We start from the raw sequence: 11,432 nt of genomic DNA, 5'->3' as shown, positions 1-11,432 counted from the left end.
CCTGTCATGACAGGCCCCGCAAGCCAGTATAAGCTAACCACGCGTGTTTCAGCAGAGCTCAGGATGGGGTTCAGTGCCCATCAGGAGAAGGTGGAGAACACTGGACCGGTTAGCCCATGCTAGGCTCTGCAGTGCTGTGGTTAAGCTAGTGGAGCTTGGGCTGCTCCATTTGAAACTTGCTTGGTTATAGCCACATCCTTGGGGTAGTAATTGCAGTGCTGGAGGCAGTGTAATTGCAGTGTTGGAGGGACATATCTTAGACACGAGGACAACCTCACACCAACGCCCCAATCCCTCCTGGCCCCACATGCCGGGTTGTTCCAATTTCAGGGTTCATATTCATACTGGTGTTACTACCAAAGGCCGTGTTTTTTGGCTTTGTGTTTTAGGGCATGGTTTCTGGTGCTGCTAGTGTTCTCTCCACCCATGTTACGCTGACTGGGAAAACAACGCAAGGGAAGAAAATTAGCAGCGGTGCTGCTATTTAAAAATCCCTTTGCATCCCTTTGCCATTCCACAACATCCTAGTTCTTCTGTAGGTTTTCAGTCTACACCAGCCAAAGGTCCAAAGCCTGGATTCAGACAGCATCTGTAATTGGCGAGGGCTGCAGAAACCCACTTGTGAGAGAAAAGTGTTGCTCCCCTGCTGGGCTGGCTTCGTGTCAGAGCTGGGCTGAGTCCTGCCAGGACAGTCGTGTAGTGACCCCTCTGCAGTGAAAATACTGCCCTTCTGTTCAAGGAGCTCATCTTGTGCTTCTTTAATCTCACCTTTTCCTTGAAGTCTGAGGAAACAGCTGGTACTGGGAGTGAGCAGGAGACAGGTACACGGGCAGCAAAGCTGTGAACAGAGCAGACCCCCTCCTGGGGTCGAACACAATGTGTGCTGCCTGGCTTTTAACAAAGCTCTCATAATGCTCGGGGTTTTTCAGGTCGGAAAGGAAAATGTCTTTCCACTTTACCTGCACATTTGTGTTTTAAGCTCCCTTCCTCGTTTATCTTCCCATCTTTCATAAATCATTAGATAACTGTTAAAAATAGCACAACTTACTTGGGAGGTGATTAAAAATGAGAAGACTTTATCCCACCACCCTCCTAAAACCCCAAACATTCCCAACAGCATCTGACAGAGAGCCAAACCTCTTATTTATTCCCCACTGTTTAGCTTGCTGTCTGACAAGGTGCCTCTGTGCCAGCTGCCCTGAGCTGCTCGAGCAAATGCTGCTTTCTGCAAACACCCAGGAATGCTGCATGCAGATGGGTATCGATGGGCTCTCCTCTGTGCCTAAAAATACCAGAGGCTGTGTGACCCTACTGTCCCATTGCCTGGGTACAATTCAGGCAAGAGGAAATTTCCAGCAGGCTCTTGGAGGCATAGCTTATCCTAACACACTGTGATTGACATAAATAATAGAAAGGATAATGTATCTAGGCTGCATTTGTTCCTGGAGTAGCTCTAGCGAAGTAACTAGTGAGGTGAAGTTGTGACTTTGGTGGGCTGGAGGAAATAGTGTTACTGCATGTTGTCATATCTACAGAGGTGATTCTAGTCAGCCGGGATGGTTCAAGGAAGGATTCTCAGTCACACCATTCATGTTCAGGCCCCCTGTTTGAAAGCATAAAGAGATATTTTACAGGCCCTTCAAGTGCTTCAAGGTTTGAGGACAGCGGCTAGAAGTGGAGGCTGGCATCTTAAGACCTCCATCCTCCGTGCAGCTCCAGCTGGAGAGCAGCAAACAGAGGAGCTGCTGCAGCAGAGGCTCAGGGACAGCCTCCCCTTGCAGCAGGGAGGTTAATTAGGGCACTGCTGGGGGAGCAGGGAGGATGTGAGAGCTTCAGCTGAGTGCCAGCATGGCCCGGGGCCAGGCACATTCGTTCTTTCTGCTTCAGTTTTCCTGTACTCAGACCAGGGGCAATAACTCGTTTACCTCACAGTCAGGTCCCGGGGTTGGACGCAGGGAGCTGCGTAAAGCATGTAAGTACAAAATTGCACTGGCAGTTTGATTTTGTAATACAGGATATTTCTTACTGCCAGTGTGATTTTGTAATGTGGGAGATTTCTTGCTGAATGGCAGGGATGTAGGTGATGAATGCAAAGTTGCAAGAGGAGGATTTGGGTCCTTTTACGCCAGAATCTTACTGTAACAAGGTTGTTTCACAGCAAAAGCCATGCCAAAATGAACGAGCTAAGGACAAAGGAACCAGACCTAGAACTGATTTTTTTTTAATGTCCTAGCATTAACAGGCATATGGGATATGGAGCATATCCCAGTATGAAGGCTCTGAATGCTAGCTTTCCACTGAATGCTGGCTGCTGTACATAAATGGATAATGTGTTTCCAGGTATCTTGTATTGTGATTTAGCTTTTTTTTTTTTTTCTTTCTGTTCACAGTATTTTCCCATCAGGGCACCATCCAGTAACATCTCACCACAAAGAGGGGCAGAGCTGCCTCCCGCCTAGAAGCAGAAGCATTCTGATTTTCTCACCGTGTCTCAGCACTGGCTGTTTAAAGTGTGTGCTACTTGCTTGCAGAGGGCTTGTGGGGCTGCGCTCCCATGGTAAGTTGTACCAGGGCTCCATCGGCTCACCTTAAAACAAGCCTGGACTGTGCTGCAAAGCAAACATCATGCGGCTCATTTCCAGAGGGACTGGGACTTCCCGTTCTTTGCCCGTGACAGCTTTCTTTCTCAACTATGACAGCTAAGACTAAACCTAACAAACTTAATTCCCTGGGACCTTGACCCAGCAAGGCATTAACAAGCTTACACTTGCATGCTTTGAATGAAGGCTGTGTGATTTGATAGCAGGCATATCCCCCTAGAGATCCTCTGCTCTCCTGGAGAACTGCATGGTCCCAGGCCTGCAAAACAGAACTGTGTGTAGAGAACCACAACCCGTAGCCACAACCTGCATCCAACTAGTTTTGTGGCTCATCCCTATACCTCCCTGCACCCGCTTTAAGAAGAAGAAGAAGAAAAAAAAAAAAAAAAGACTTGCAAAATATCATTCTAACCATTATGTATTAACCACCAAAAGAAGAAGACCCAGAGATGAAAGCAAATCCTTTCTTATGGCGTAATGGCTGGTGGTGATGAGAAGCTGTTCTCAGGTAGGATGTGGTCAGCCTGGCTCTCTCTGAGGTCAGTAAAGGAGCAGAAAGTGTCACTTCTCTGAAGCAGTCACCTCTGATGATGGCTACTAGTGGTGGCCCTGGGGCCTTTCTTAGAAGAACCTCTGGAAAACTAGTAGTTGATGGACATTGTGTTGCAAATTCTGTGCTCCCTACATCTCCCTGTCCAGGCTTGGCTTAGTAAAGACACACACACTGAAAAAGTCTCCTCTCAGACCTGTGCATATTGCATATTCAGCACCAGCTTGGTGAACAAAATTTCCCCAGTATCAAGAGAAATCTTAGCACAGAATGAGTTTAGAGCTTCCTAAGCACCATAAGAGAACCACAGTAGGTAGCTAAGGTGAGAAATCTCATCCTCACATCTCTCTTATTCATGTTGTGAAAGTGTTTATGATAAACTTGGTTAAAATACTTTGTGAAATATTAACTAGTGGGGATGCAGCTGCTCCTCCTAATAGCTTTTGAATGTGTGTGCCAAATTCAGCATTGACAGAGAGGTCATGGTTTAGTGATGAATGTTGTGTGAAGAGGCAGCGTGCAGAAGAGACAGACTTTTGGGGCTCTCATGGGCACTGAAGGGCTCCAGCTTTACTCCAGGTGCTGTTAAAAACTAGATAATTCACATAAATGACATAGTCAACAAAGACTCAAAGTGTGTGAAAGCTTCATTTGGAGTTCATGCTACAGGAACTGCCCTTCAGTCAGTGGCTCTCCTCATGTGTGAGTTCTCTGATGTCCAATACAAGTAGCTTCAGTTTCGCTGAAGCCAGTCACTGGGCACTGGCCCAAGAAAACCAGGCTGCACAGTTCTGGGACCTCTGAAATTACTTGCCTTATTCTGTGATGGATGAGAGTGTGGCAGTCTCTTCTTTCCCATGATTATGTGCCTGATCATCGTGCAAAAGGTAAAACTCCCATCATTATTTAATGAAAATGAATCTCAGGACTTGATCCTGTAATTCTTTTTTGAACATTGAAATGATAATGAAGTCTTTCTCCCTAATGTTTCAATACCTCAACTTCAGAAACCCCTCAAAAGTGATTTCTAGCAGGTCACATCCTAGCAGGAGGAGTTCTAGTCTAGGCTAGTGCTAATGGGTACAGTGCTTTTCAAGTGGAGTTACAGGGGTGTGTGTGTGTGCATCAGTGTTTGGCTTCAGATTTAAAAGTTTAGTAGCATTTGGACCTAGATTTTGGCTTGTTCCACTAGATCCGTGGGATCCAACGTGAAATCTAGAGCGAGGCTTTCCAAGTGCTCAGGAAGTGACACCTGGGAATTTGATGCTAGCTAGATCTAAGATGTGCCACTGGTCACAGAAATTTGCCAGTAAATGGCCTTTGTTACTTTTCAGTGCAGGTATTTCAAGGTCTAGCAGTCACTCTGCAGCAGGCATGCACATGGTCTAGAAGCAAATTCTTTATTATAACCTCATGATTATAATAGACCAATAGCCTAAAATGTGTCTTCTAATCCCAGGAGAAGCCCAACCTAAGTTATCTTTCTGCAGAACCTGACCAAATGTCATCAGCTGCTCCTGTGCTCTGTGTAAGCTGTGATCTATTTCGGAGCAGTCAGATTGCATGTTTCTTGCTTTCATTTTTAGTTCTCTCTGGCTTGCAGCTCAATATCAAGCCTCATTTAAAAATGCCATTCTTTTTGTATGCATACCAGGGCTTAATTTCAATTTCCACAGAAACCCGGCAGTTAAACTCCTTCTCAAATAAACAAAGCATAAGCAGACCCAAGAAATACCTCTCATGCCTCCACCCAACTAGCTGACTTCATTTTCCATGTCACAAGTTTAAGTAACTATAAACTCCGCTGACTTTCACAGGTTTTGGACTGGAACCACTACAGAAATAAAGAAGTCCATACACAGATTAATGTCTTTTGAAAAAAAATATTTTTTTCCGTAGATTGCACATTCAAAACTTGAGCTGCACACTGCACAGTATAGAAACAGCAGTTAGCCAATCCAATTACCACCATGTAGATGGGTTTTGATTAGTTTGGCTGTAGCCCCAAGGTGTCAAACTCATTTGGAAGCATAGACCCGAGGTGTAATTACAGTCAGTGGCCAAGGTGTCTCTCCTGGGCTGTAAAAACGTTCTCAGTCTGCCTTGGAAATACCACGTCAGAGGGCAGAATGCAGTGGACTTTCAGGGAAAAAATACTGTTCTACTGTTCCAGTTAGTGGCCGTGGCTGCTCATTTGCTCATCAAATTATGCATTAGATTTACGTTATGCCTTCTTTACAGTTCCCAGCTCTTCCCCTTAGCTCTCTGCTGAATGGATCAAGCAGTGAACTTCAAGCACAATGCAATGAAGCAGGGAGCACAGGCCTTTGCATCAGCGCTGGCAGGCTTTCTCTGCAGCCCTGAAGGCTACAAACAAAATGAAATCTTGGCTATACAGAAGTTAGTGCAAGTTTTATCCCAACTCCAATGCTGCCAGGGAGAGGGAGAGATTTTATGCAGGATGTAGTTGGGCCACTGGGCATCTCTCTTCCAGGTCTTCGATGCTACAAGGGCATAGGTGGAGCACTGCAGTACAAATAACACATGCACACAACTGTATTTTCATGAAGGACCCTGTCTGGTGTTACCGTAGGACAGCAGGATTGCTTCCACCCTTCAAACTGACTGTAGTTTTGAGGACGAGGGTGCAGTGACAGGCTCCTAGCTGGAAAGAGTAACGCTGCTGTCCTTCCCAGAGTTGTGCATGTTTTTAAGTTTTGTTGTTAATTGGTGCTTTTTTACTTTAATAACAGCTCAAACAAACAAATAAATAAATAAAACAGTATCTTGTGCTTTGTTAGCATCTTTCGTCCAGAGTCTTAGAAGCGTTTTGCCAAGCCAAGTGTTACTATTTCCTGCGAGTCACAGCAGTCCCCAGAGCATGACTCTGCTTCCTTTTATATCAATAGGAGCAGGGCCAGCCCTCAAGGACTTGCCTGGTGTAACACAGTGAGCTGACAACTGACTGAGCAAACGTAACTCAGGTGCCCTAATTCCTACTTTTCATGCTGCCTGCCCTCAACAGCATCAGTTGCTCTGTGATTCAAAGAGAGCAAGTTCCATCAAAATGAAAGAGATCCCTACTTGCTTCATTCCCATTGCTGCTTTTATGATGTCTCCATCCTTGCAGGGCACCAGGGTGTGCTTGGTTTACTGCTGTTGTTGCTGGTCATTTAACACCTTCTTAAAGCCTTCTGAGAGGTAAGTGATCTATGCATGCAGAACCGCATGCCTGTGTCATATGTCAACCTTCTTCGGGTTTTCTCATCCCCTGCGTTGTATGTCAGAGACATCTGCAAGTAAATGAGAACCTGGCTCTTCGTGCTGCTTCTCCCCCTTGCCCTGGGTTTGACACCATCACTACAACAACCCAGCATGGCATCACGCATGGTGGAGCACGGTGCTGGCGGTGCCCAGAGCCAGAAAAAAAGCAGCAGAAAGTGCCTGGTTTGGATGTGTGCTTGTAACTGCAACCCAGCAGAGTAAATGTGGAAAACTGGAACAGAACACTGACTTGAACGCTGTCCATGGGGCATAGGTAGGCTTTTCACATTTCCAGTGTATTAATGTCAGAAGGACTCATTTCCCTATAAATGGGATTGAGTTACAGTTGTAAAAATACCATTATCCTCATCTAAGAGGATCCGTAATGTACACTATTTTGTGCATCGACTCCTTCTTGTGCCCTAAAATAAGCATATAACTGTTAGCACCAGTGGACAGATAAAAGCTGTCCTGCCCAGTAGACAATGATAAGAGCTGGGTGAACATTTTAAGCCACTCGTGCAACCCTTAGGCTGGAAGAGACCTCTGGAGCACACCTTGTCCAGCCTCCTGCTCAAAGCAAACCGGACTGGATAAGGTTGCTCAGGATCTTGTTGAGTTTGAAGAATTCCAATCGTGGAGATTCCTCAGCCCATCTATGCAATCTGTCCACAGATTTCCATTTTACAATGATCTGCAAGGCCAGCTTCCACAATTTGTTAATTTTTATATCTTAATGAACAAATGGGTTGTGCCTGTCAGATTGTTGATTACCTACAAACTTCCTCCTCGAAAGAGGAACTCCTACAGACCTTTAAAAGAGATGCTTGGAAATGAGGGGTGAGGATACTGGGGAGGGGCCACAGTTGCACACAGCAGAAGTGCAACTGTGGTGTTTGTAAACACCTTTAACAGTTGCTGCCCAGCTCTGATCACAATGTCTACTTACAAGGTGTTATGAAGTCTTGACCCATGCTTTCTTCCCCCCCCATGTCTGATATCAGCAGCAGGTGAGGCGCGTCCAGGGACACATGGACTTCTCCAATACAGCCGTCCGTGCCTTCATGGGTGTGCAGCGGCTTTGAAAATGCAATCCCGTGCCTTGAATCAGCTGAATGTCACTTGAACCAGAATCAGCTGGGCTGGTTTTGGTTCTTTGTCAGTAGGCTCTAATGGTAGCCCGTAGTCTCTATTGTCTGTTTTTGCAACTAAAAATAGTGCAGCTGTTGTCAGCTCCAGTTAAGACAATCAGTAACTCACAGGTTTCACACAAACTTCTTCTGCAGCCCTCTGGGAAAACGTGTGCTTGTGGGGTGGAGGATGCAAAAGCTCTTTTCCCCCTCTGTACAGATGATGGAGGTTGGTCCTTAAAACATGCCCAGAACAAAAACATGTTTAAAAAAGTATGTGAAATAGCTGCCATGTTTTTGTGCGGTACCCTGCTCCTCCTAAATAACAAATTTATTTTTTTTTGAAGTGTTAATGCAGAGGAGCTTTCTGATGCATTATGATGGACAATTGGTAACATATCCCTACTCATCCACGAAAAGATCTTTCACTTCTTATCCAGGCTGGCATGCAGTTCTGCTTCAAAGGCCATCTTGTCAAAGGTGCGCATGTTAGTCTCCTCCCGTACCTTTTCCCGGACGTGGAAGGATGCCCGAGCTACAGACCTGGCATTTTCTAAGACTGTCTTCCTCTCCTTGAAGATCTGCTCGCTCCTCTCCAGTTTCCTCTCTATAGAAAGGAGGATCTCCCGGCGCCGTAAGTCCTCGTACTGTTCCACCTTTTGCTTGTTCATCTTCTGCACCTTCTCCTTCTCCAGACGGCTCAAGACCACCTTGCGGGCTTTTTCCTGGACCACCTCTTCAGCCACCTGGGCAGCATGCTGGAGCTTCCTCTCTGTCTCTTTCGCCAGGGCCTGCAAGTGCTCCTTCTGCTCTCTTTCCTTCTTCTCTGCTGCCAGCTTGGCTCTCTGGATCTGCATGTCCTCCCGCCTGGCCTTCTCCCTCAGCTCCTGGTTCCTCTTCTCCATTAGCTGCTCGTAGTTCTCCTGAGCCTTGGTCAAACTCATCTCCAGGGAGGCCTTCAGCATTTCCTTCTCTTCTGCCTCTTGCTTGGCCAGTTCCTTGAGCAAGGCCTCGTGCTTCAGTTTCTCTGCCTGGCTGAGCTGCTTCCTTTCCTTCTGCAGCTGCGCTTCCTTCCTCAGCCTCTTCTGTGCAGCCGTGGACAGCTTCTCTTGCAGGAGCTGCTCCTCCCGCTCCCGGTGCTCCTTCTTGCCCTCCTCCTTCGCCTTCAGATTGTGCTCTTGGTGGAGCTTCTTCTGCTTGTCCTCCTGGATGGCCTTCTCCAGCTTCTCCCTCCGCAGCCGCTCCTGCTTCTCTGCTTGCTCCCGCCACCTCTCCTCGCACACCTGCCGCTGCTTCTGCTTCAGCAGGGCGGCCTCCTGCTGCTCCTGGCTCAGCTTCCCCCGCCGCTTCTCCACCTGGCTCTCCCACATCCTCTGGCCCTGCAGGAGGGCCTTCTGCTTCTCCTTCTCCTCCTGCTCCTTCCGCTGCTCTGCCAGGCGCCGCTGGCTGTCCCACTGCAGGTGGGCCGCCTGCCGCTGCTCCCGCAGGAGGCTGGCCTCCTGGTGCTTGGCGATCATCAGCGCCGCGATCTTCTTGTCCCTCTCGGGCACCTCCGAGAGACCCTTCCTCCTCTTCACCTCCTTCACGATCCTCTCCACCCTCTGGGCCGTCTGCGGCGAGTGGCTGAGGTCGCCCAGGCTGAAGCTGCGCCCCAGCAGCGAGCCATCGGCCACGCGGCCCCGTCCGCGCCCCTTGCCCCCGTGTCCCCTCAGGCTCTCCCCGCTGTAGGAGGACGAGGCCCCCGACTCCGAGGAGGTCTTGCCCCAGCTGCCCTCCCGGCGCTTCTGCAGCGAGTCCAGCGAGTGGCTCTTGGCCTTGGCACCTCCTGACGCCCCAGCCTTCCCCTTGGGACTGGGTCCACTGGTGGCGGCGGTGGTGGTGGTGGTGGAGGTGGCAGCCCGGGGGGCGAGACGAGCAGCGGGCGAGGGCGGCAGGCTGCCGAGGGGCGCGAGGATGCGCCGCTTCTCCTCGCGGATGATCCTCTCCCGTTCCTCCCGGCACTGCTGCAGCTTGCGGCGGCGCTCCCGCTCGTAGGCCTCGTAGAGGCCGGCGGCCACCCGCATGGAGCGCCCGGGGGCCTCCCGCAGCAGCTCCCCCAGCGCCCGCGGCAGCAGCTCCACCGGCCGCACGGCGCAGCGGGCGCAGGCCTCCAGCGAGCGCGGGCTGGTCAGCACGTACCGGCTGCCCTCCGCCGCCGCACAGTCGAAGTTGTAGAGGTCCAGGTGCAGCAGCGGGGACTGCTCCCCAGGACGGGACGCCTCCCCGGGGGCTGCTGCTGCTGCTGCTGCCCCACCGGGTGCCGGGCATGGCTGCGGAGGGGGCTCCGCTGGTGGCTCCACCATGGCTGCGCCTGCGAGGGAGAAAGCGGTGGCGGTGAGCCCGCGGTCCCCTTTGTCCCCCAGCCATGGCGCCAGGGATGGGGAAGGGCACAGGGATGGGGACGGTGAGCGGAGTGGGGATGCTGCGGTGTGCGGGGGTGTCTGGGAGCCATGCAGGGGGGTGGCTGCAGCGCGTGGGCTGGGGGTGCTGGGGGTCTCAGGTGCATGCAGTGATCGGGACCCCACACCCCACCCCACCCCAGCTGGGCTCCCGTGGGGTGCATGGTGATGGACTGGGCGGTGGGGGAGAGGGGCTGGGCTGCGGGCAGGGCACTTTGTTCGGGGCAGGGGTCTTCGGGGCGGGGGTAGGCTGAGCTGCGGGCGGGGGTGCCGGGGGGTGCCCGGGCTGCTGCTGCTGCTGCTGGGGGGCTGCGGGGGGACCCCGCGGCGCAGGACGGAGCCCCCCGGGCTGGGTGCGGCACTCACCGGGCTTTGTCTCGGCGGCGGCGGGGATCAGGTGGCTGGTGATGGTGATGCTGGTGATGATGATGATGGTGATGGTGGTGGTGGCTCCTCCATGGCAGCCGCGGGGCGGCGGCGGGCCCGGTGGCCGCCCCGCACTGCCCGCCGCAGCCCCGCCGAGCCGCGCTCCCGCACGGGGGCGGGCACCGGGGGGACCCGCCCCGAAGCCCCCGCGCTGCGCTGGGGCCGGCCGGGGGTGTCCCCTGGCGGCCCCCCCACGCCCCGCAGGGCTCGTCCTTCGGGCGCCCTCCGGCTGTGCCCCCCGGTTTGCTGCCGGTGTGAGCAAGGACAAGGGGGTGCCAGCGGGGGGGGGGGGGGGGCAGCGCGGGGTTACAGATGGCGAACGGGGCCCCCAGGGATGAAGGTGCCCGCCTTGGGGCACTTAGGGGGGTCTGTGTCAGAGCTGGGGTGGGGAGTGCAGCGCTCAGATTTCGGCGCACAGCAGTTTGCAGGCACGACCCCCTGCCCTGTAGTGCTAATGCAAGCTACTGCTCGCTGCAGGGATGTGCCAGGACCGAGGCGGAGGGCACCCGAGCGGTGCTGGAGGCAGCACAGCACCCACTTGGAGCAGGCTCCTCACAGTTATTTCAGACCTGCTCTTCCTACAGCCATCCGGGGCTCAGCAGAGGTAGAAATACCTCTCAGCACAGAGGGCATCATTGCTGGTAGCGGAGCTGCAGAGCATCTGTGCCACACAGTGGAGCAACTGGTTTAGTCAGGCAGAGGACAGCAGCAGCAAATGCACTGTGTTACCACTTCAGTGTTTTTCATCAATCCGTCATTTAACTGCTAAGACGCAGCTTAATCTGCTGTGTTTTAATAAGGAAGGATGAGGCACTCATCAAGGGGCTTCCAGGATGGCCCAAGGCAAGGATAGAGAGAGACAGGAAGAGCCAGGAAAGGGCTACAGAGTCCTTGTGAGGAAGCTGAGAGCTGCAGCCCAGTGGTGGTTTCATACTGTGTGGGTAAAGACTTTGAATCGAGCTCATCCCCTGTACCGATGGATGCACACAGTGATGATGCATCTGCAGTGAGTGGGCAAACTCCA

At 51.7% G+C, this 11,432-nt stretch overlaps 2 protein-coding genes across 3 annotated transcripts in view; one reads left to right on the top strand and one right to left on the bottom strand.

Annotated features, from left to right (window-relative positions):
• Nucleotides 1-5,013: 5,013 nt before the first annotated feature.
• Nucleotides 5,014-10,401, bottom strand: CCDC177 (coiled-coil domain containing 177). The gene is made up of 2 exons (XM_032187706.1): nt 10,349-10,401; nt 5,014-9,894 (listed from the first exon to the last, which is right to left on the bottom strand). Exon 2 carries the CDS (start codon nt 9,884-9,886, stop codon nt 7,970-7,972), a length of 1,917 nt encoding a protein of 638 aa, XP_032043597.1. The 5' UTR covers nt 9,887-9,894; nt 10,349-10,401; the 3' UTR covers nt 5,014-7,969.
• Nucleotides 9,824-11,432, top strand: part of SUSD6 (sushi domain containing 6) — an 86,658-nt gene continuing 85,049 nt past the window's right edge. Inside the window, exon 1 of one of the 2 annotated variants that reach the window (XM_032187709.1) lies at nt 9,824-9,917. The gene's annotated coding sequence lies outside the window, so the exon portion shown is untranslated. Of the gene's footprint in view, nt 9,918-9,967; nt 9,988-11,432 lie in introns of those variants that run through there. The other variant, XM_032187711.1, reaches the window with a different exon arrangement.

The sequence above is a fragment of the Aythya fuligula genome, chromosome 5 (assembly GCF_009819795.1).
Source record: "Aythya fuligula isolate bAytFul2 chromosome 5, bAytFul2.pri, whole genome shotgun sequence".
Taxonomy (NCBI): Eukaryota; Metazoa; Chordata; class Aves; order Anseriformes; family Anatidae; genus Aythya; species Aythya fuligula.
This window is presented reverse-complemented; position numbering and strand designations above follow the sequence as displayed.

Coding starts and splice junctions, on each gene's coding strand:
- CCDC177 (XM_032187706.1), bottom strand. CDS start 9,886: ATGGTGGAGCCACCAGCGGAGCCCCCTCCGCAGCCATGCCCGGCACCC.